This window comes from Monomorium pharaonis, chromosome 4 (genome assembly GCF_013373865.1).
Source record: "Monomorium pharaonis isolate MP-MQ-018 chromosome 4, ASM1337386v2, whole genome shotgun sequence".
In the NCBI taxonomy this organism is placed as follows: Eukaryota; Metazoa; Arthropoda; class Insecta; order Hymenoptera; family Formicidae; genus Monomorium; species Monomorium pharaonis.
The window spans coordinates 6243559-6269067 of record NC_050470.1 but is presented as its reverse complement, the minus strand read 5'-3'; the positions used below and the strand labels follow the sequence as shown (position 1 = coordinate 6269067).

General features: G+C 41.0%; 1 protein-coding gene and 1 long non-coding RNA gene across 3 annotated transcripts in view; one reads left to right on the top strand and one right to left on the bottom strand.

Moving 5' to 3' along the window:
* Positions 1–320: 320 nt before the first annotated feature.
* LOC118645112 overlaps positions 321–25509 on the bottom strand; it is a 109547-nt gene continuing 84358 nt past the window's right edge. For both annotated transcript variants that reach the window (XR_004962867.1, XR_004962866.1), the window contains one exon: positions 321–575. This is a non-coding gene — a long non-coding RNA (uncharacterized LOC118645112). The remainder of the gene's footprint in view (positions 576–25509) is intronic.
* The window catches only part of LOC105838877 (muscle-specific homeobox protein tinman), a 55073-nt gene continuing 46532 nt past the window's right edge, over positions 16969–25509 (top strand). Inside the window, exon 1 of the mRNA XM_012684780.3 lies at positions 16969–18926. Within this exon, the coding sequence (XP_012540234.1) occupies positions 17804–18926 (1123 nt within the window). The 5' untranslated portion in view covers positions 16969–17803. The remainder of the gene's footprint in view (positions 18927–25509) is intronic.

Here is a 25509-nt window from a genome sequence, read left to right as displayed (position 1 = left end):
TCTGAGAATTGGTAAAATGGCCGATATAGAAAATGTATCGCCGGGAATGGAGGAAAAGGGCCCCGGTCCCTCTCGGCGCAGGAGAGGGCAAGACGGCGAAGCTTGCGCGGGAAGGGGGGCAAGGGGGTGAAGCCTCGCTCGGTGAAGGGAGACGGGTGAAGCAGAGGACGGTAGAGAAGTGACTCCCACCAGACGCGGGTAGGCGCAACATCAAAGGGAACCGACTTCTCGTTCGCGAGGTGAAGAACCGGCCATCTCCGGGCCACACACGAATTGCTTTTATACACTTACTTTACGTTCTGTACCACTGAAGTGTAATACCTTTTCGGCGCGCCGCGGCGAAAAGGCGCACGCGGGATTACGCAAATTCCGCCTACCAGCAGCCAAACGGGGTGACACGGCTTATACTTTCGGAATCCTCCCGTCTTTCACACCTTTTTTGCCTTTATTCTCTATACCTTTTTTTTTTTTGCTTCAAACGTCTTATCTTTCTGTATGACGAAATTCTTTGTATAATTTGTGCCACTTACCGCCATCAATGTTGCAGCACTGCGAAAAGCCACGCCGCTGTATCCCTGGAACAAACACACGGATCGATTTAAAGAGAGAAACGAGCTCTGAACAAGAGGTAAATTAGAGATCTATTTATTCTGATTGTTTGCCGAAATGTCGCAAGTGTAACTCTTGCTTTTTAATTCTTTTTATGTCATAATATTCTTTTCTATTATCTTTAATTACCTTTCATACTCACGTAATTTTTTATTATTATGAGAAAGAGAGAAAGATTAAGCAAATTCAATTTGTTAAAAAGAATATCAAAAGTTTTTTGAGAATTTAGATGACGTCTTTCAAACTTTACGCCGAAGAGTATTTTCCAGAAATCTCTCTCTTCAAAAATCATAGTTATATTAATTTATGACTGTTGATCCTCAGAGTAAACTTTGATAGATCAACAGCATGTTGATTTACGGCGCGACGTCCGATCATAAAGTCGGCTACAGCTACGCTTTGAAGATGTTTTCTTTCTAAAAGCATTGACGCCATTTAACCTACTCGCGTAAGTTCTCGCAATTTCGCAATTCGACTTTACAATTATTTCAAATTCGCAAATCAACAAGAATGGCATATTTTTTGACGTCGTTAAAACAATTAAATTGCTTGTCACCGTGCTGCCGTAGATTAATCTCGTGCCATTAAAAAGCTGGCTCGACAAGCTTCGTGTTAATTCTATTCAGCTGAAAAGACGTGCGCGGCGGTCTCTAAGTCAAGCACATCTACAAAAAGCGAGCGCGCAGGGCGCGCGGCGCCACGGCTCGCCGCGTCGTGTTCCGGCTTCCATCGTTCCATCGTTCCATCGTTCCATGCCGCGAGTATCAAGTCATCAGCGACTATTCAGACACGTCCAACGTTGAATCGCGCCTATACGGGCGTGACGAATCCGCGCGGGGCACTTCTCATCCCCCGGCCGAGTTTCAGGAGGTCGCAGGACGGTCGGCCCTCGAATGTTATTACGATCACGAGGGGCAGCGCGGCCCCGAGGAGGTCGCGGGGAGAGGGAGGTTCGCGAGGTGTGTCAAATTATAACGAAACGGGGCGAGGTAGGCGCGAGCGGGAACGGAAAATTGATGGGACTGCGAGGCTGCTCTCATATAGGAGGGTCTACTGCCTACTTCTACAAAGAGATCACTTCTGCCCGCGCGCGAGCGACGTGGAGCACCGGCCCCGGGCGTTTCACGAAAATCCACAGAGCCGCCCGGCACTTCAATGGGGGTAAAACCCTCGGCTTTCTCCCCTCCGCGCCGAGATTTGGGGGAAGATGGTTAGTGAAACTGATTCGAGTTAAATGGAGCCTAAATGGCACTCGAATTGACTGCTGGGACCGCGCCGGGCTTTTGTGCGGAATGACATCGGGCGATGTTTTGTAAACCGCCGTGAAGCTCCGATCAGTCGGCTAGCCCGACCGCCCGGGCGCGGTGGTTTCCTTTCAGCTTTAGAAAAGAGCGAAGCAATTTGTTTCAGAGAGAGAGAGAGAGAGATCGAACCTGATTTAACGTCCTTTTCGTGCAGACAAATATTGCTTTAAATGTTACAAAATCGAATTAAAGAAAAATCAACTTCTTTTTGACGAATACATTTTCTATTAAATCCTTAGCATTTATAACATACTGTATCGATGATATAAAACTACGTAGATCAAGATTAAATTTTTTTAATTGAAGAAAGTTGATAATACAATAATATATGTACAACAATTTATCAGCGTTTCATCTGCATCCTCATTCCTTCTCATGTAAATAGTGAGTATTTTTAGACGTTATTTCATCGAAATACTATCTAGGGATCACATCGTTCGAGTCATCAAGATTTTATATTTTCCACGTGTATTGGAATTTCTCTGACGTCAATGCTTCTTCTCGCGTCGTCAGCGGGAGCAAGGTGCAGTGCAATTAAATTCAAGTTCGAAGGTCAGGAACCGTTCTGAGCGTGCGTGCGAGACGCTATCGAGGTTAGTGTTTTCGACATGCACGGCAATGACAATAGGCGATTCGAATAGGCTGTAATAAACCCTCCTTTCATGCGACCTGGCATTATACTCGGCAAAAATAGACTCGCGAAGCACTTGGAAGCAGCTCTAAAAGTTTCTTATCGGCCGAACCCGCAAAGCGTATGCACGATGGCGGTCGTTTGCTCGATTCTAACCATGACACTATCGCTATAATTGTAAATAACAAATATGGCCGATGTATAAAAAAAGCATTCTCGTTGCAGGACGATAAACGTTTAACGATGCATAATCACTGGGGGGGACGTCAACAACATTATTTTACGGCCCGAAGAAAAAAGGCGAAGCTTTGATTCTTTTTCTAAACATATTCACATGAATTTTTTTAACGTTTCTAAAGACGTAAGAGCGTATGCATCTCTGAACTCCATTGTATTTAAAATCGATACTTCGTTAAAAGAAAATGCGATTGGATAACCTTATGATCTGCTTTTTAACTTTTAATGCAACGTAACCTGGCGACTTACGTTTTACTCAAATCCTTTATCTTATTGATTCAAATTCAGAAGAAAGGATTATATGCTTCAATGTAAAACTGTTATTATAAAAAGAAAAGAGATTATCAAAGAATTGATATGTTAGAAGAAGAAATAATAGTTCTGAACAGGGTAGTTCTGCCCCCCCTCTGCCTTCTCCGGACAATACTTGAGATACGTTCCATTCGTGGAAGGATTCGAAGTCGACGATCGGCAATACGCTTCCCCGACATATTATGGAAAACACGTCGACTCGAAACGATGTTGCCTCGGGCTTCGAACAACGTTTGCGAAGCGCGTTTCGATACTAACCGCGGTTCACCGCGCGCTCGACGCACGGTTGCCGTACGACGCCATAAATTCCTTATGTATTTCCTGTCGCGGTTACCGGCGCATTTTCAGCCGAGGCAGTTGCAACCGAGCCAACATGGCAACGCGTATGGTGATCTCGCTAATCGATCCAGAGACGCATAGGATATGCGAAATTGCCCTTTCAACGGAGGATGCTCGTAAAGACGGGCGATAAATATTTTTTTTCAGGGACCGGCCGTACGAGAGTCACTCTTATATCAGAAAGTTGCGTCAACAGCTTCTTCCGTCGCCACATTTAATTAACTCTACTATATCGCGAGATTATATCTACGAGTCAGGGACAAATTGCGATGCCTAATGAGATTGAGGTATTATTCTTATCAATGGTTTTTCCTCTCGGAGGTAAAAAAATTTTTAAACTTTATCAACCTGAAAAGTTACGCATTTATTTAACACCATTTAGAGTTCTCGGAAGTCATATAAATCCTTAAGTATTTAGTAAGATATAAACGGGAAGACCTTTGGGCATGCAAATAAATAAGTTTCTAATTTTTAATCACGTTCGATTGGAGATATTTACGTTCCTACTGCAGTTGGGACGCGGGAAAATATAAATATATATTAAAAAATATATTAAAAATATACAAACATTTAAATCAAAGCAACTTAAACGGTCCTTAGATGTTTAATATTATTGCACAATGTTATTGTTCATCTGGAGAGTATATTGAGTTTATTTTGGATTATCTCTCTAAAAGAATGTTGTAGTAATAAGATATTATTAAGTGTCTCAGTGGTCTTTTTAAATATTGTTATTTTCTATATCAAATCTGTATCAGATTACGCATTGGAGATTGAAAATTACGAATTAAAGATTAGAATTCTGTTAAATAAGTTTAATTTTAAAGGATGCGTCATTTTTCAAAGCGTTACTTTTTTTTAATTTAAAATTGTGTTTTAAGATCGAGAAATAAATAGTAACTTGCATAAACTGAAAATTTACAGAAATATTTGGACGTTTCGATTAAAAAATATCATTCCTCTTCGCTTAATTGTATTATTCGTATTATTGGTCTTAATCTCACTTATTATTTGTTTAAATATATATAAATTTCATAGAGTATTCTATTATTACGTTTGAGTATGTCTGTAAAATTTGAGTACAATTCTCTCAATATCTTATTTAGAAATTGTTTCATTTTTGGTCCGCTTTTAATTTTCATGATGTAAAATTGCGTTTTATAATACTTATTTACAAATTAAATTTAAAAATAACACTAAAAATATAACCGTGATAAATATTCATGTAAAAGGTTATTCAGATCCACTTACTCGTTTAAAAATTTATCTAAAATTGCAGCAAAATGGTTAGTTGCGCTGCATAAGCTATTTTAAGCCAAATTGCTTGATTTGTTCTTTGCAATTGGTTTTGAAATCAAAATTCGCGTGTTCGCCATCAAAATGTTTTATAGTTGATTAGGAAAAAAAGAGATCTGAGAAGCCTTTTAAATTTCGATAACTTTTAGGTATATAGTTATTGCGTAAACTAAAGCATCTTTAATCCATCCTGTTCCGACTTTGTTGAATTTTAATCTTCAATTATTCGCAACTCTCGCGTCTTCGATACGTCTGATATGGGCGCTTCACACAGACGCGCGTTTCTCCCCGGTCGGATGTAAGTGCGTGAGAGAGACAGACTGTAATTGAGTTCGAGTACCACGCCGTGGGTAACCGATCTCTCAGCGGATCGCGACAGTTCGATCGTCGGAGAGGAAACGGATTACCCCCGCACCACACGCCGCTCCGAAACCCCCCCTGAAACAACTTACCGCGGCGGATCTGTCATGCGGCCGTATAGATGTGATAAATAAATTATTGCCTGTGGTTTGCCGAGCTCTTCTTCCCGTGATGGCGTCCCGCTTCCTCTGGGCTCTCTTTCTTTCTCTTTCTCACTCTCTCTCTCTCTCTCTCTCTCTCTCTCTCTCTCTCTCTCTCTCTATCTGTTGCCACGAATGGAATAAGATATTCCATCATGGTGAGTTACATAAATCTCCTCATTGAATGGGCCTAATTATTGCCGGAGGGTCGCCGTGCTGAGGGGGGCAGATCGCTCGCTCTTCCGGGGACTTATTGTCAGTCTAGTTTAGGCCAGGTCCGCCACGAAGGGCGTGTATATACCCTTAAGGCCATCACAAATTTTCTCTTGCCCCCTCCCAGCTTTCAATCGGGATGCTCGTAACGACGTGCGTTCCTCGGCAACGACTGCCCAGGAAGAGAATCAAGTAGCTCTCGCGCACGCCCTAATCGCGAACATTATCATGCTAATACATCGTTGAGAGCATCCTTGCGTAACGCCTAATGATTTCTCGCGACTTTTTCGATGCAAATTATTCGGGCATAGAATTCAATTTAGGGCAAGTTATACACTCTGAGATCGAACAGGCTTTTATTTTTAGGTATTTCGAACGAAAAGATTATGATCAGAAATCATGCAGAGACTCCTTAACATACGATAAATTCCTCGATAACAAATAAATAATATAAGTAACTTTGGATATTTAATTTCTCTCTCTTTTTTAAAGATAAATTCAAGTCTATAGTGCTATTGTAAAAAGAAAAACATAGACCGCACGTTTCGTTACTCGAGATAATAATGCACAAGGTGAAATTTGCCTTTATGCAATGTAGGAAACAAGGGCCAAGGCTATAATAGGCTTAACGCGATCGCGACAAAATGGTAACGCCGCCGGTTGCGTAAAGTCGGGATAGGATTTGTAGAAGGCAGAAAGGCTTTCTAGGAAACAGCTTTCTTTCTCTCTCTCTCTCTCTCTCTCTCTGAAACCTCTAGGTCGGTCGAAGTATCGCGAATCGATCGGACTCAGAGTTACACTCGCAAATAAACGCCTCCGGAGGGCCGAAGGAAGCATCGCCATCGTCGTCGCGTTGTTACCGTCGTGCGCCACGATGGAGGCTTGTGTGGGCATCGAGCGGCCGCTTCGTCTGCTGCCGATGGATCGTCGAGCCCACCCATAGATATTGCCCGAAGTAGGCAAGCATGTCTAATGCGTTCATCGGGCACGTTCATGGACGGGGCGAGCCGGGACGAAGAGCACTGTAAGCGTACTCGGGGAGGGAAGGGATCTTTCACCGATTTTGGGATTTACATGTCATGCGAGCTCGAGCGATTTGTCGCGCGCAGGTCAACCCGTGTGAGCGCACAAAAAACCAGAGAAAATCGGTGCAGAAAAGCTCCTCGAGATCGCCGATAGACTCGTCGGACTCGTCTGAGACGTGAAAGAGCCTTGATTGCCGCGTGAATAACCAGATTGATGGCTACGAGCCGTTCCCGTTTGTCTGTTAACGCACGCGCGCATTCGGATTATTGAAGAGTGAGCTTTCGGCGACGACATTAAAACTATTCATTTAAATGAGATGCAGATGAAATGTTTATCTTTAAAAGGTGCTTTACAGCTGTTTAAATATAATTGTCCGTTTCTAATCGCGCATAAATGTAAGCGGAAATATTTTGTCTGAACGAGGCTATTTTATAACACGATCACGCACGGTTTAATACACTTTTTGGGTATCGAGTTCTTTTTTTACGCCGTATTTCAAGATTAAACTCGTAAACGGAGGGAAAACTCGTGTTATCGATCCTGTTACCAGCAGATAGAATTTTGCAGTGTCTGTGACGAAGACGACATTCAATTTGTCACCTCCCTAGCTGTTCTCCCATCAGACGTTCTTAGGCTATATCGAATCACTTCCGGACGATGAAGCACGATTCGTCCCTCCCTCTCGCCCTTTCTTGCTCTCCTGACGGTAAGAAATCTATAGACTAGGGCTCGCCCTCTCAATAAGCAATGTTAGTATCTATTATTCAACATTAGGACCGCAATATTGAAGCAAAAAAAAGTAACTGACGAACAGGCATTGTTTAGAATAAAGCACGTATGTGTATATAAAATACCTTAGAAATATAAAATTTTTTAAAATATATAAATTGGCCATTTAAAAAACAATGCAAGTCAATTTTTGTCAAAATTGAAATTATTAAAAAAAATTATTTATACAAGTTTTCTATAATTTCAAATTTAATTTTGAATCAAATTAGATTTTGACAAATGACTAATTTCTATATATTATATTTAGATTTATCCGTGTCGAATTATAAATTTTTAATTCAAATAATTTCTCGCTTTGATATGTAGAATTAATTAAAACCGTTGAACAAACTACTTCTTTAGTTATTGTAACTAATATTTCAGTTTGTTCAACTATGTACATTTTATGTATCAACATTTGTATAATTATCAGTTTTTTATATTATTGTTACCACGATTTATTCTTTAGCGTACTTAATATTAAAAAAATATTTAATTTTGCAGAAAATATGAATTCTCATAGAATATTCCCATAGAAATTTGCATAACAATTATTATTAAGTGAACGTATATGTGAATGTGTAAAATTGTGACAAAATTTATATGATAATTTCTTCAAAATAAATTAGGTAAAAAAATAATCTTTATTTCAAATCTAATTAAAATTAGATTGCGAAATGAATAATCACGGCGTTTACGTTTGCAACCTTTTAAATTAACAATGATCGTGAGCGTTAAATTTCATAAAATTAAAGAATTATCGCGAATTATTGCGGCAAACTCTTAACAATTATTAGCCAACTTTCAAAAGCGCGAGCCTCTGAGCAATTTAGTCTAGAAAGGAAATAGAGAAAAGAGCCCGGCTACTTTTGCTCATAATTCACGCGAGGTGTTATTTCGTCGAGTTTGTGGTTCTGAGTAAATCTTTTGTACAAGGGTGCTGATCGGGGATCTCTCTCACGACGTATTGTTTCCCATTCGATTCACAGTCGTGCCGCAGCCATCTTCGCTCTACGAGGGTCGCGTGCCTAATAAGTGATGCTTTGGAGCACAGTCACCTTCACGGAGGTTAACAAAGCCAAGTCGTTTGTTCGATTGGTCGCGGCCACTCAGCCGTATTGTTCGGTCGCTCCAAGACCGCTGGTCATCTGCAGGTATTTACCTCGACAGCTAGAAAAGCTACGTCCGTTCGCTAGCGTCTTTGACTATCATTTTCTACCGAGTTCCAACGAGCGGAAACCTCTCTTACGCTCGACCCTTGGCCACTCAGTTGGGAAATATGATTCGCGTTTCAATATAAGGAACATAGTAGAAATTGATACTATATTTAGTTTTCATATTTGAAATAACAAGGCAGATTCAATAAGACACAATAAATTCTCTTCTATGATTTTTCTCAGAGATAAAATCTCTAATAATACATCTAAACAATCCATACAATATAAATCAAATTATTTCAAGAATTTTGATTATAATTTTTACTTTTTGCAAGTTCTTCAACATTTCTTTCGCCAGTAAAATATTTTAAAAAATAAACAGTATCGAATGAAAATACTATAAATCGATTTTTGAAGATTAAAAGAAGAAAGAAATATCTTTAAAAACAGTATATATTTCATAAAGAAAAAGTAGTATTATGGCCATCATTTATATGTTACACAAAAAATTTGTTAATAATCAATATTTAAAATTAAAACCTTAAAAAATTAAAATATTTTCATTCGCCAATATATTATTCAATTAATTTTAGACTCAAAATAATAAAACGCTTTCAGCGATAATACACTAACATTAAAATCAAAATCACTAAAAGACAGTGAATACTCACTAATTATCACAGTTATAAGTCTATCACTGCAAATCAGTGATGATACATTGATTATTATTTAAAGAGTACACAAGATGGTGTATACAGAATGTAGTATTAAAAATGTATAATATGATTTGTATATGTAATAAATTAGCAATGAAACTATAATCAACTTATCAAGCAACCATTTCGATATAAAAAGTTTGAAAAAGAGACTACGTAAGGATTATTGAAACATCAGCATATCTGGGAGACTAGCAAAATCCTATGCTCTATTGTTTAAGTTATATTTAACTTTGTATAAAATGTGTATAACCGAATAAAATTTTAAATAACAAAAGAAAGTTAACTATATGTATTCGTATAATAATAAGTTAAAAAGTAAGGAAGCACGAGTGATTCAACGCTCAAATATTACCTCGGAAAAGTTTTCAAACGCTCAAAATTAAAAAAATGCCTTATAACAAACATTGGCTGTGTATTGGCATATTAGCGCTACTGTGAGCTATTAAACAAATGATTCCACGAATAATCGCTAGAATTCCTCACTTAATAACGGAGATATTACGAGTCATAATACCACCTTCTCTATTACTAATCAACTGCTGCCGAGTCCGCGAGTCACACGTTTTCGTCCTGCACAAGCTTTGCGCGGAGGGGTCGGAGCGCAGGAGGGGGCGACGAAAAGCTCGAGACGCGCGAGCGTTTCGCGAAAGCGTGAAAATTTCGGTGCTTTATCGTATCGTCGGCGCGTCCGCTCGCTCGCTCGCTCGCTCGCTCGTTCGAGCAAGCATGCAACAACGACGCGCGCGGAGGAAGGGAGCAAAAATCCCTCGCGATATAAATCGATTTACGGGGCGAGCGTTAAAGGGCCGCTCGACCAATCGGCTGGTGGACGAGGCGGTGCTCGAGCGGAACGCACCGTGCCGAGCGAGCGGAGGCGCCGCGCCGAGAGGGAATGCGTTTCGCCGAGTGCGCGACAGGGAGGGTAGACGTCCCGGGTACGCGAAGTGGGGCTGGCACAGCGGGTATGGGCGAACAGCAGGTCGCGCTGGTGGGACTGGAGCTGCAGCGGGGAGATCTGACGCACACGTACACTCGCACACATCCGCATCCACCCGATGCACGTTGCATTGTACACCGAAGGGTGGGAGGGAGGGGGGGGCCGCCCATGAGCCGCGCCGAGCCTCCGTTGCCTCGTCCCGAACTCTCGTCAATTACGGCTAAATACACGTATCGCGTCTAATATGGAGGACATAGCGACGGGATGGGACGGAGACTTGCCGTCTATCCGAGCGATCGAACTCCGCTCGCTATCTACGCGAGCACACGTCGGTTAACGTACTCCTAGAGATAGGGTGCGTCGCACCGACTCTGTAGTTAGCGTCGACTGAACTCTTCCTTCTCTCTCGGTGTCGCGCGCGGTAGACGGAAAAGAAGCAATACTAGGCCCGCATGTCGGGTGCATGTGTGTACGAATGTATGCCGCCGATCTTACCCGGTACGTGAAACGTAAATATCTAAACAGACCGGAGACTTCAGGTAGCACCGAGATAAATTAGTGCTGTATTTATACAGGACACGTCTCTATTTAGCGTCACGTTTGATGCTGTTAACGTGCTTGTTTGCCTCGCACATTGGGAGATTTCGTTCTGTGCAGACGCATTACGAGAATCATCCAAATCAGTGATGCGCAATCTTTTTTAAATTATCATTTTTAACGGCTATTTTTAGAAATAGGAGAGCCGCATAATGTTTATTTCGGTGATGTGTACATCGAAAAAAAGAGTTTGGCGATACCTATCAAATATTAAAGTTAAATCCATTAAATATTTAATTAATATGTCTAAGAATAATTTTACTTTTCTAAATATTATATTTAATAAATTTCGTTATGTACTTATTGCAAATATTTAAAAAAAATAAAATTATTTTTTACATTAACTAAATATCTAATTAACATTCTTTCACTCAATATTTGATAGCTGTTATCAAATTTTTTTTTCAGTGAACATTTAGGATACTTTGTATGCGCATTATGTGATGCGTAACCTGCAGTTCATAGTCATGCAATCCGTAGCCCGCGGGTTGCGCATCACTGGTAACCCAAATAATACGAAACTGCGAAAAGCTTTTCTAAAATTTACTCGAAGCGATTCAAGATCTAAATTGAAGTTCTAAAAGACCGGTGCAAAAATGAGCGTAAATATATAAACTTTAAACAATTCAAACGTATACTTATCGTATTTTGTATTATCATGATATTAATGCAATATAATTGCAATTAACTTTAACTAAAAGGTTAGTAAAAGATTTCCGAAAAGTAGGAAATATCAAAGTTGCTTATGTATAAAAATATTATATTTACAAATGCGTTTTACGTAAATTTTCATCGATTTATCTAACATTTGCCAAACGTCGAAACTACGCGGTGTCTGAGCGAGTCTGACGGAATTGGTCTGAAAAGCCGGTAGATTTGCGTCCCGATTTTAATAACGTATATGCGATGGCCTTTTGACATTCTGACAAATGTCACGTCTTCACGGGAGAAAGTCATTTTACAAAAGACTCATAAACTGAACATGATAGCTAGTAATATTGTATGCGATTAACTCCACAAGTTATTATAATATGTTATTATGTTATTTTCTAGGTGTTTTAAAGCCGTAAACAGCTGTGAAGTAGAAGTGTGAACAACGACAAAATTGCGATTGCAGAAATACACAGAAAAATGGTATTGTTAAAATATTACAAAAATGTAGCTAACTAGAAATCTGAAAATAATTTTGTTGTATTATCAGAAGAATGTTTAAGAATCACATTAGCAGTGCTGCAAAAAAAGTTTTGACATTCTAACAGTTAATTTGAGTATTTTACGTAATTATATGGATGACCACACAAAACATTTTTTTAGATCTGTATCTAATTAATGTCAACATAATGCAATAGTTATTTAAATAAATTTGTGTTAAATTGATATTCAATATTCTCAACAAAATAACAATTTATAAGTAAATAAATAAAAAATTTAATTTTAAACATAAATTCTAACATAAATGAATAAGTTGTATATATCAACATTATAAGTTTAAATTTACTGAATAAATATACGTTTATGATGTGTTATACGAAATGTGTTAAAATATTACATTCTTTTGCGTTAATTTTGGACGTATAATATTTTACTTTCTAAGAAATTTATCTTGTGTTAAATTAACACAAATCCACCTGTGTGTACATACACGTTCGCAAAAAGGGAGAACGAAAACGTTTGCTATTCTGCAATTCAATTTTAACAAAAGTATCAGACGATCGTCTCGTTACACGCATAAAAGGCAGGCCATTTTTTACCTCTCGGAGCGCATACCAACGAACGCGGCGCGTGAAAAAGAAGGAATTATCAATTAAAGGTCGGTCTTTCTTACTTTGTAAAAAATGTCTTAATGTAATCCGCGTTCGCGTGTGGCCCGGGAACGACGAAACTGGTGGTGGCCGCTGGAAGCAATCAAGCGGGACGGAGGGAAAGAAACGAGGGCGGAGGAGACAGAAGGGGAGGAGACGGAGACACACAGGCGTAAACTTTTCGAAAAAAATCCTCATTGATGGATAGTTTATCGCGTCCCTGTGCCGCCGATGATTCCTTCCCTAAATCCTACCTCCCGCCCTCCCGCCCTCCCCCTCCTCTCGTCCACGGTCACACACGTACACGCATACGCACGCATCGTCTCTCTCCTCTTTTACTGCACGAGGGTGCCCCCTCCAAGCCTTCCTGGACAACAGAGCCTACCTAAATATCGGGGGATCATGCTAAACGGCGGCAGATCAAAGGGACCGACAGAATCCGGTGGCGAGCTATCATAATAATTAGGCTCGCTCGCGCCTCTTTGTATCGGGATAGAAAAGCCGACGTGGAAGGTCGAGAAGAAGAAGCAAAGACGCAGAAGAAGAGGAAGAAAAAGGGCCGCGGACGGACGGACGGTCCGGTTGGTCGAACTGGCCGGGAAGAATGGTCGGCACACCGCTCCTGCCCGCTAAATTGAACTTAAAGGGGACTCTAAAAAGATTTTACTGATTTCGGTGAATGAGAGATTGCGATCCTCGCGATCGGCGGATATTCGGCCGCCGCGCCGCCGGCTTTCACGCCGGCTTGATTGATTTAATAAATGTTTCTCTACTAATCTTTAATTGCCGGAGCGGTATCGCGTGATGTCGTGTATTAGGATTAAATACAGGGTGTCCGTGAAACAAATAGGCACTTTGGGCGAGCGTGTTCGCCGATCCGTTCGGAGTTCATCTCTCTCGTAGCGAGAGACGGAGGACCAATTGTTTCCCGTGTTATGAATGATTGACAACCAATATTATTATGCCTATTTCCGAAGGATAAAGTCTCATTTTTCACATATCTCCGAGTGAATTGTGCTTTAAACGAGTTACAATTTGACGTTTAGTCATCCAGATGCCGTATGTTAAAAATTAAGCAGTTATGAATGAAAACGTCTAATCAAGTGCTCGATAGGAAAATAACGGCTCTAAATCGTTGAAAGAACATTTTGTCTCGTGTCATGCATCTCTTTTGAATAGCCCACAAAACAGACAGTGGAATTATATGTACGTCTATTCATGTCGCCCCGATTCGACAGAAAATTCATAATTATCAATAAAATGTAAATAAAGACAAGGTCTCAATTGAAAAATTAAAAATTTGACGAAGTTACTCGATATCCTCTCCTCTTCCCTCTTTGATTCGCCGTATCTCTACAATCGTAGATAACTGCTGACAAGTGGAAGATATTCCTCAAGTTTCTAAGTATTAATTTATCAATATCAAAAACACTGTTACGCGCGGAGAGTGACATCAATCTCTTGCGCGTGATTGTCTCCAAAGTGCCTGGGACAATTGTTCCTCATACACGTCGCGTTTACGCGGTATGTATTTTTCAGTTATGCTACTTATGCGAAATAATGACTATTAATCCGCGGCAATCTAGATGGGCAGGATGTCGGTAGGATTGGATTACACGTTGCATGCATGCAGTCGCGCACAATTTAGTATCGTCGTGTACTGCTAAGCGCGGTAAATTGGTTGGCGCGATTTATTACAATTATCGGTGTTCACATTACAGGCTCGCGAAATCCGCTTCTGTGAAATTTCGAAGGCACGAAAGCGACTCGTCGCTCGGTGAAAGCAAATTGTTTCTCGGTATTATATAAATTCACATTTGCATCACAAATCGGCAGGTAATATCGATTTACGACGTATAGAAATGTGACAGAGACGTATAATGCGTGCATATACGTCAACTATGTAATGTAAGATGAATTTTTATGATGGCTTTTGCTACGTTTCTTTTTTATATAATAATAGTAATTAACTTTCATTCGCAATTAATAAGTGAAAGTTCCTCTAATGTTACCCTAATAATAGATCAAGAGGATGAAAATTGTATTTTAAATTGTATTTCAAATAATGCCAAATATCAATACGATAATGAACGAATATATAGTGTTCCTACAATATCAAACAATAACTTAAATATTTGTTTATAGAATTTAGATAAAATTAAATAATATCTCTGCAATGTATTGTTGATTTTTATTGTCAATGGAAAAGTTAGAGTTCGAAAATATATTCGAAAGACAACAACGTACACGTATCCGTCGGATGCATAGTGGAGCGATTCTATCGGCTAAAAACCACGAACAGGTGAAACAAAAATAGAACGCAGGAAATTCAATGGTCTTCGTTTCTGTTCTCTTTAAATTAAACCTGTTCAATACGATATACGCTTGGTTTTTTTCTTTATTCGGCTGGTTGCACAAAAGATACTGACGACAATAAGCTGAAGTCTGTTTAAAATTACTGTTTGTGCTCAAACACTCATGCAAATATCAACTTTAACTTTGGTAATTAAAACAATATTATTCGACATAAATTTATAATTCAAAATATTAATAATTATTGAAATTAAGTATTTCAATTTAGTATTCATAAAAATGTTATAAAACATATATTTTGATTGTCTAGATGAAACTAAATAATTAGTTATCTCAGTTTTATATATAAAATATAATTGAAATTTTTTTCTGTACCTCTCACTATATTTTATAAGTATATTATTTATTTAATTTCACGTGACAAAATCATTAAATAATTGAGATAATTAATTAAAGAAGAATACAACAGAATTCCCGTTTGTCTTTCGCGTGTAACAGTTTAAACCTTTGTAATTTAATAACACTTATAACGGAAGGATAATATCGAGAGTCGCCAGTTTGTCGACTATTGTGCCACAATTACAATTGATAGCTAAATCGATTCTGAAATCGGGTTGTAGATAATGATCTGTATGTAACAGACGTATGTAATAGATGCGATATTCTTCTATCGTTATAATGGGTCGGTAATAGTCAAGCGACCTTATCTATGGCAGCCATCGTCGTCTTTCATGTCCTTTGATAATTCGACCATATCCGATTAGTTATCTCTGATTCATAGATACTTCCGCTTGTTGCAATCTTGAGAATCCGTCGCGATTACATGAGAAAAAATGTCTCCTTCGTTTTATGCGTATAAAAAAAGATAAAATTCTAATTTTATTTATTTGATTGTAGAACATATTTTCACTATATAACGTTGATGAAAATTTTTCTAAAAAAATTTTTTAGGCAACCTAAAATATTTAAAAAAAAACTAAGAAAATCTTTCTTCAAATTTTTTTCATATACATATTATATGTAACTTTTATGTATAAAATATTTTAAGATTCGCGTATAAAAAATCTGAAAGATTTCCTAAAAAGTTATAAAATCATACAGAAACTCTAAAAAATTATAACAATTCTGAGGAAAGATGTAGATCTTTTCAGGATTTCTGAAAAGTGTCCCAATTCGTATAAAAATTCTGTAGAAAATTTTTATCAGGGAATCTAACACAATTTTCAAATTATGTTTCACGAGCGAGACGATAACTTTATCGCACTGCAATTGGCAGGTACAATTTGCATATCGACATTGCTTTATAAGAGCCTTCACAAATATATTTAAAAAAAAAGAAAAACCTATTACATTTATATCGTGCTGCATACTTATATTTTATGCTCAAATGACCAAGCGATAACACAGGTATCACAAAGTAGAAAGACGTGGATAATAATAGAGGAAGTAACTGACACAAACGCAAATTATAGAGATGTTACGCATAATGTATAATGCATAATACTACGGAAGACGAGTTCTCTCATCGGTTCCCCGTGTGGAATATATCGCGTCGCTATCAGACGTATTTGCGGGCCGCCCGTCGATCTCCAAGTCGTCGTCCGTCCCGCGTGATCGAGAGACGCGGCCGTTAACATCCCGCCCGATAATCCGTTCCCAAGACTCGCTCGCGGCGGAGGCCGAAATCCACGCTCCGGGTGGGACGAAAATCACGGTGGGCCCTCGTTAGTCGCCCTCTGCGTCGTGGAGGGTCAGTCCCACGTCATTCTCGAGAGCGGGAGAATGCTCGCGCGTTTCGAGGCGGAGAGGAGAGAGAGAGAGAGAGAGATAGAGAGGGGTGGAATAAGGAGGGAGAGAGGAGGGAGCAGAGGAGGTGAGAGGAAGGAAGGACGGTCGCGCCCGCCGCGACGCTGCGGGATGTTAAGTACGTCTCGTAAAAATTCCATCCCGCGGCAGCGGCGGCGTCATTTTGCCGTGCTGACTACGTTAGATTACCGTAGGCGGGATCAGATCTCGACCGGCCCACGGGATCCGCCAAGGGGGCGCGTTCTCGCGACGGAGGTGGCACCCGGTACCGTGGCAGCGGCTTCGAAACGTGCGGCCGGACTCGAACGGCTCCACCGTCCTTCTACGCGTGCGCCGAGCCGGTCGTGAAGAAAGCGCCTGCCCAACGCCGGCGCCGGGGGATCCCCGTCCACCGTACCATTTCGCGTCACCGGCTTCGACTGGCCTGAGAGGAGGCACCCGGCTGCCTCCTTAGCACCGAAACTCGTTAAACGCCGACGTATTGACGTTTCGCGCGCGTATCTCGCTCGCAGCGGGTGTCTCTGCGACGCGCGGCGTCAGGACGCGTTTTTCTCCGTCTCTCTCTTTCTCTCCTTTTCCGTGTGCTGGTGGTGTTCAGTGAGAAATAGCGAAGGGAGGAGGACTGACATCCGGTCGGGTTTCTACTTTCGACAGAAACAGGTTGTCATTCGAGGACGCTCGGGGAACAGAAGCGTTCCACAGCTCGCTCGCTATGAAGCCCTGGGTATCATATTTTGGTGTTGAGTTTCGAACGGACGACGGTGGCAGTGCGTCAGAGTGAAGGAGGGAGGACACACGAGTCGGGCGTTTGACAGAATGACAATTGACGTCTCTCTTTCGCATGCTGACATTTAACGGTGGCCACTCGAGGAAGATGTCTCGACGAGAGATAGAAGACGGATCATCCGGAGGTCGTCAATGATGTGACTCGTGTGCCGGTTTGAAGCGCGATGACGGGTCACCGATAGCGATTAGTGCGATTGGTTTTGTGACTGTGGCTCGAACGGGCTCGCTGCCACCAGATTGTCGAGGACTTGAACATGTTAGGCCAGTGAATGAGACTTGATAGACCGTGCGGTGATCCCGTGAACAGTTTTAGGACGTAAGTGCGTTATCGAAAGAATGCGCGGTGCTTGAGAAGTTAATTTTGCCGTGGCCTCGCGACTGGCTCGCCAAAAGCCATCAGGCGAGTGTCTCGAGCTTTTTAGTTCAGCCCTCCTTCTCATATCGGCGCGGCATGTGTACCACGGAGATGACAGAATCGTACACGATGTCGCCATCAACGACGGTATCTTCCAGCGCCGCGACACCCGGCTGCGTGAGCGGCTCGTCGGCACACCGACGGACGTCGTGCAGAGGCTCGCCGGGTCGAGGAGATGTCCAGGAGGACGAGGACGAGATATCCGTGGGCTGTCCTAGTCCGCTGCCGCTGGTAGTCGCGACGCCCAACACGGAGGACGAGCTGGCCTCTACCAGGGAAGATTATGTCGATCGTCTGAGTCCCAGAAGAACCTATCCACGGGACTCGGTGACGGAGGATGAAGAGAGGGATTATTCTCGCAATGGGGAATATAGGATGTCGAATGGCAGAACAGGTAGCAGGACTCGCGAGAGCGGTGATTCGGTCACGACGCTCAGGGATGACGAAGAGGACGAGGAGGAGGAGGAGGAGGAGGAGATGAACAGCAGGACCGGTAGCAATGGAGCGGCGGCTGCTGGTACTACGGATGACTACTTCAAGCCACTAAAACGTTTGAAGATGGTGCAGATGCAGCACTCGGATGAGGAGGACGAGAGGGAACGAGAATCCAATGACCGCGGAGTTAAGTCTTTCAGTATTCTCGATATTCTGTCGCATCGGCCGAAGGCGAAGATCGTCCGTCCTTGGGACACGGCGGATTCCGGCCTCGGCCATCAGCGTCATCACCTGCAGCAGCATCATCATCAGCATCATCTGCAGCACCATCATCATCATAGTAGTCACCCGAGTCACGCGACCGGGCCCCGAGATCTCTCGCTGATGGGTATGTCACTCGCGTCCATGTCCAGCTCCATCAGTGAGCCACCTCTCAGCAGCTCCTCGTCGTCCGGAAGGAGCTCCGTGTCGGATTCCGGTAGTCCGGACCCGCTTGCCCATCATCACCATCATCACGCCGCGCTTCATCACGCGGGCATTCATCCCGGTCTGCATCATCCGGCGCTTCAGCAGCCGCAGCAGCAGCAGCTCAAGAGGAAAATGCCGCAACAGCACGGCTCCCACACTGGCCAAAACGGCAAGAGAACCACAGGGCAGGGCAGTCCCTTGGACGCACTCTTCCAAATGACCAGCAAGACCTTCGATGCGGGCGAACATAGTCAGGGTAAGCACTCGCAGATATTCATACTCCTCAGACTTTTACTTCTGACCGGATTTGCAATGTATTCTGGGAATATGTTTCTACTAAATCATAGCAGAGTAATTTTGAGGAAAATTGTATCAAATTGACGATGATTCTTGAGATATAAATATGTAAATTTGCCTAGAAATGAATCTTGTTTACTTATTTTTTGTTTCCTTATTCTGATGTGTTTTGTATACAATATGTTTAATTATTAATAAGCAATTTTGTAAAATATACCATTTAGCTGAATGGCTTAATACTTGAATTGGATGTTTATCTTATTTTCTATATATATTCTATTACACAACTTGGAGGTCAATAATTCTAGAAGAAAGAACATTAAAGTATTATTATTTTTATCTTCGTATCTTATTTGTATCTCAGCAAAAATAATTGATTAATGATTTATTGACAATAATTAATATAAAATTGTTCGAAAATTGATTATCTTATTAAATATGATTAGAATAAATGAGAAGAATCAGTTTAGTAATGATACTTATTTATCTCAATCGTTGATCTTCCCATTAAGTAATTCTCGCACAGTAAACTACTGTTTTTAATGCAGCACATGCATACGTTGAGCGTACTATATATTTGCCGTGTTTTTATGTAACATAAGCGTTTTACTTTACGTTATAAGACATTCGCGATTCGAGCCAGGCGACGGCAACATTACCTATAATAACTGAAACAGTTTTAAACGAACGGAAATAGTCCGTTCCGATTAAATATTCTTGTTTTTCATTTTCCCGTTTTCGTTTTCAATTGCAACTTGTAGTTTTTAATGTTTATAGCGATCCTTTAAAACAGAAAAAATTTATCGAGAAAATCTTTTTCTCGAGGAAAGATATCTAGCCGTGATATAATCATCTGTGAAAGAAATGCAAATCACTCGACGATGAGTTCCGGATAATCAACCATGTAATTCTAAGATTGCTTAAAGCCTTAAAATACTATCGTTCCGTCGCGTTTACATTCCGAGAAACGAGATAAAATGTGTGCGAGGATCAAGACCATTGATTACTCACGAAACCTCGTAATCGCTCGTTATCAATGAGTTTAAATATATCGGCAATAAATACGGGTATTAATTTTGATTGATGCACCTCACGAGAGTCAGGAAATGCCGGCCGTGTTCAATTCTTTCCAAAGCGGTGCTTTATTTTACTCTTCTACACCGCCCTGATGCACGGAACGTTTCGAATTTCGTGGCGCGTTAGGTGTGGCAGGTGCCAAAAATACGAGTCAGCAAACGCTAATTCGAGCTCGCTCGAATACTTAGGATCTGCAACCTTTCCGGACCTGTACGCCGCATCATAAGTGACGGGTCGATGTATAATACCAACGTTTCAATAAACTCGTAATCAACGCATACTGAACACAGTTTCGGACGAAAGCAGACGAAAAAGTCTGCACAAAAAAAAAAGAATATACATGAAAGCACAATCGAAAGAAAAACACAATGAAAAAACGTGACTCCTGGTATTGAATGCAGTTTTAATATATTGAAATGTAAATTATAATTCGCTGTGATTTGCAATTAATAATACACAAAGATACAGATTCACTTTTAATATTATTACCTGACAGCATCTATCGACATACGCGTGATTTTGTGATATTTAAGTGATTTCCTCCTCTCGAGGAGGATCGATTTTTATAATCCTCGAATCTTTTTAGTGTTTTTAAAATCTTTATCTCTCAAGTTAATTACCTACTTAACTAGCACAAATTGCGCTCGTTTATCTAATGGGACCCGTTGGCTTAATTAGTTCCTATTAATGCATGTTGATTTAGCGCGCTGATAACAATTAATAACGGAAAATAAATAACAGAAAAATTACCCGCATTTCAAGAGGCGCGTTACTCGTCCATAATAACCATATAACGTTTCAACGCGATAATGACAGATACACACACAGAGACCCCTCTCTTCCGCTCTTTCTCTCTCTCTCCTTCGGGTTTTCACATGACGGAAATGCATCGGGTGATGAGTGTCGGTCGAGATCACGGTTAAAGACCTGAATCGACGTGTTATGATGATCTTAAACTTTCTATTGATTCCTCGCTCGTGGATCACGCATCTGCGATGTCCCGAAGCGACATGTGAGAGATTACCATGGCGGGCGGCCTTTCTTCTTCCGTTCTGCCCGGGAATTTCGCGGCGCGTGACACACCTTCAACAACGTCGATAATAATAACGGCTTTTACGCGAGCGACGACCGGAAATATTTTGTAATTACTCGCAATACTTTTCGCACAGCTCTCACCGTACGAGCAACGAGTCGACAAGTTGTTTTGCTACGTCATATGTATCATATGTACACGTTACGTTCACTAATCTGCAAAGCCATTAGAATTTGCGGAAACTCATACAAATGTGAGCATCAATCTTCTGTAATTTGTAATATTATTTATGCGCAAGCGCACGTAACTTAAGCTGCTGTCGACATTCCACAGTAGAGAAGAGCTCTTTATTATATGTAATAACAATAAAATATAACAGATGTTCTATTCCATTTAAGATATTGTGTTACTATGGAAGAATGTTAATTTTAAATACCGCATTGAAATCGGCAAGCAAACATAACGTTTATCGTAACGTTAAGTGCGGAATTATCCAATGGATATTTTCCATGTAATTTTTACGTCGAAATTAATAAGAACGAATGTTTAAACTCGTTCGAGTGTTATAATCGGCGGGTCTTCGTAAAAGGAAATTAACGCACGGTCCGAGAGGCGGCGTGAAATCACTTGGCGCTTAACGCGAGTGCCGCGTATTGCGTTAATCGCTTTTCAGAAGCGCGCTTCCGCGAATGATACTAATATTAGAGGCGGTCGTTACGACCTACGCGCCCTAAATGTGCCGTAATTAAATGACGAGATTTTTTTTTCCCCCTCAGCGTACCTCAGCGGCAAACGACGGATTCTTCGCGTTTCGGGCCACGCTTATACTTCTCCCGGGCGATATTATTATTAGGCGTGTACTCCCGCGACGTCGATGCCGGGAAGTATTAATCCTCGAAAGAGGGTGCCGCGACGATTGATGACATACGAGGGACAAGTGCCGCGAATATGCGAACAGTTTAATAGACAAGTCAGTGGTATGCCGAAGTGTGCATATATCATTATACGGATATCGATCGACGTGCATTCAATTTCGCGTACATTTCGAACATTTTTTTTTATCGTGAAATATACCGTTGTATACGATGTGCCAAGTATTTCCAGCGATTTCAATGGAACAATGATGTCGTTCAACTTGATGCTCGGATAGCGCGAGTGTTGAATTTAGTTCTCAAAAAGTGACACCTTCGACTTCCATAGGAGAGAAAAATCACTCGCTATTGTTTGTACAAATTGCTGCTTGTCATACACAAAAACGAAGATAAATATTCGTTGTATTGATCAGAATAAGCGGCAAAAAATATATAATTTATGTACCACAATTTGTCTATAATAATATCTCTGGTGTTATTGTTCACTTTAATCGATTAACGTTTTCACAATTCTTAATTAAAAATAAAACTAGACTGTACATATCTCTAGTATCTCTCTCCCTGTCCGCCCTGCCCTTTCAATATTAGGCGAGCTTTCTCATTCTATGCGTGGTCACGCAAATGTGACAGAGCAACGCAACGGAAGAAGCGATAAACAATGCGAGGACCCGGGTGCAATAAATCTTTACGGTTCTAGTTTTATCGCGGAGCCCTTAAAAATATGAAAAAAAAATTTATAGAACTGGAAAGCCCGTCCTGTAACTATTTAAAAACACGTGACCCTATTTTCTACGAGTACATTGGCGTGTTTTTGCCGACACCAAAAGGTTTCTTCTCCTCGAAGTTTTTTTTTTTTATTGAACCTATATGGCAGAACCATGAACGATCACGAGAATGGTCTTCGAAAGTACTTGTACAAGCAGAGACGTGTATATAAACTTCTAATTTTATGATGATTATTGTGGATTTGGACTCCAGTCTGGTGATCTTAATCTAACCGGCGACACTATGGCGAATCCGATTTTGCGACAAAGTGGCCCCTGCGTTACAAGAAAACGAATAGCTTTATGAGCCTTTCCGAGGGACGAGTGCCGAGAAAAAAGTGCCGACATCACAACGACGAATTACATCTTTACCTTACGATCGGCTTACAACCGTAACAAAAAATCGTAACCAGAGATTTCGTAACCCGTTCTGTCTAGATCTTCGTTCAGATTTTCCTCTTCGGCGCTCAGGTAATTGGATTAAAGGAAACGTACCAGTAACCGAGAAAGGGAAACGAAGATTAATTCGATGTTTGTACACGTGTGCGCGGGATATGTTCCCCCTCTAATTATCACCAGAAAATCCGAAAATAAATACGGTTCGCACTTTGATAAACGTGTTGGAAACACATTCAATTCGGAAGCCAAAAATAATAGGAAACAAAAAGGGGTTTCCCGTTGCCGTCGCATATGTAAAAATGTTGAAGTTATCTGACAATCGAAGACTTATATACAGAGCGTTTCTTTCTCTGGGGGGACGGTTTCTCTTAGCGCTGGAGAAAGCCCCGATAAATATCATACATTATATAACCACTGAAATCGCGGGTCGGGCATGTCACAAATGCGACGGAGAAGAAATGTAGAATGTCGCGTTATCACGTGCGCACGGGCTTTTTCGCCTTCTCGAGGTGACGTATCGTGATTCCGAGCATACGGAGGGACGAGAGATCGGCGATGAGTTACCTCTTTAAAACGCCGCGCTGCGACGAAAGGACAGTTTACCATCGCGCGAGCGCGCGCGGGCTCTTTCGTTCGAGGTGTCCCCGATAAAAAGAACGTATTATCCCATAAGAGAGTGTGGGCAGGCACACACCACGGATCCTCGTGCACACGTATGCGCCCGTGACACGTGTTACGTGCCGCCGAGGCCGGTGTGTGCGTGGCACACACTGGGGCCGGGGCACGTAATTTTAGGCCTACCTATACACGTGTAATTTATTACGTGGCTCGGGGAGAGCATATGTCTCATTTGCATATAGCGTGATACAGAAAACGCGGGGCCCGCGACTTCCGACGGTGCGAGCAATATGCGAAAACTTTCAACAAAAAAGTAGCCTCTCCACCTCTCGGCCTTTGTCGTGAAGGAGCGCCGCGTGTCCTTCCTCCTCGCTTTTTCTCATTCGCTCTCTCTCTCTCTCTCTCTCTCTCCCTTTTTCTCGCCCTTCCCGGGTTCCTTTTTTTAGCGCGTCCTTCGGGAGGACGTCTCTTTGAGAAGACGCGACCGAGAATTGCGCAATTTACGAAAGCGTCCCAGTGCCCTATCGCGGTGTGTAATCTGTGCCAGCAGGTGCAAAGGTATTATCTTCAAGGCTCGTGAAGCTACAGTTTTGAGTGGTCCGTATTCATGAAAGGAAAACCACGTTCTTCCTTTTTCCAAATAGCCCAACGATTTAATTTCTCAAACAGAGAATGCTTGAATGTGAGGATAGATGCGAGTGGACGTTAGACCTGACCCAAATTAACGTGGACAAAGAGATTTTTTATTCCTATTGAGATACATATATATCGCGGCCGGATTACCGTGCTGTCACTTCTTCTTTTGTACTTCTTCTGCGCTCTCCAGCTACATCACACATTTGCGTGACCGTGAGGTAGAATGAGAAGGCGAGTAGGAGATGCAAGAGGGAAAAGTAGAAAAAGCAGATAATACGAGGATCGTTTACGGTTGAGAATTTCAGAAAACTGGAGCCGAGTCCAAGATGCTGCAATATCTGACGTATGTTTACTCAACTAGCCTTAATCTCGCACTGCTCCAACTAACAAGGTGTATTAATAGTCGGCGGATGCGTAATTTGCCTCATTTTCTAAATCACGGCCTAATTATGTTTTTTCATGGAACTTCTCACACCTCGCAAGCGCTACGAACGCCAACTGACCGTTAGCACGTGAAACAAGAAAACCGTGCAAAATCATCGGGATTCTTGGAAATTAACTCGCTATACTGACTGCTACATTTCGATGTGACTGATTGGCTGAGTGTCGGCAGCTGGGAAAGCTACTCGCACATGGCAAAAAGAGATAATGCTCCGTTTACTCTAGAAGCACGTACGCATACTTCTTTTTCCTATAATCATCCTTCACCACAATCTATCTAATCCGTCCTAGTCATTAAGAAACTTTTTTTTTAATTTTATTGAGCGGAAATAAACTCAATAAAATGCGTTTAATTATTAAATGTCATTTAATTTTTCTAAAGTGATATAATTATGTTTTAGGAAACTGCATAATTATTAATTTCCAAGAGCTGCACAGAAAAAAATCTTGTTTTGAAAATATCTGTACTTTTAAAATGTTAATATTGAAATAAGATTACATAGCATTAAATAGACATAATTTGTTTACACAAAGAAATTTTATATAATAGTTTTATCAAGAAAAATATATTCTCATTATTCAATAATAGTTTTCATGAGTTAAGAGAAAGAAATATCGGATTTATTATTGAGAGAGAAATTAAGATTATCAAATTCTTTAAAGAAGATTTTATTTTGTTGTTTGTACAATACAAAACAATGA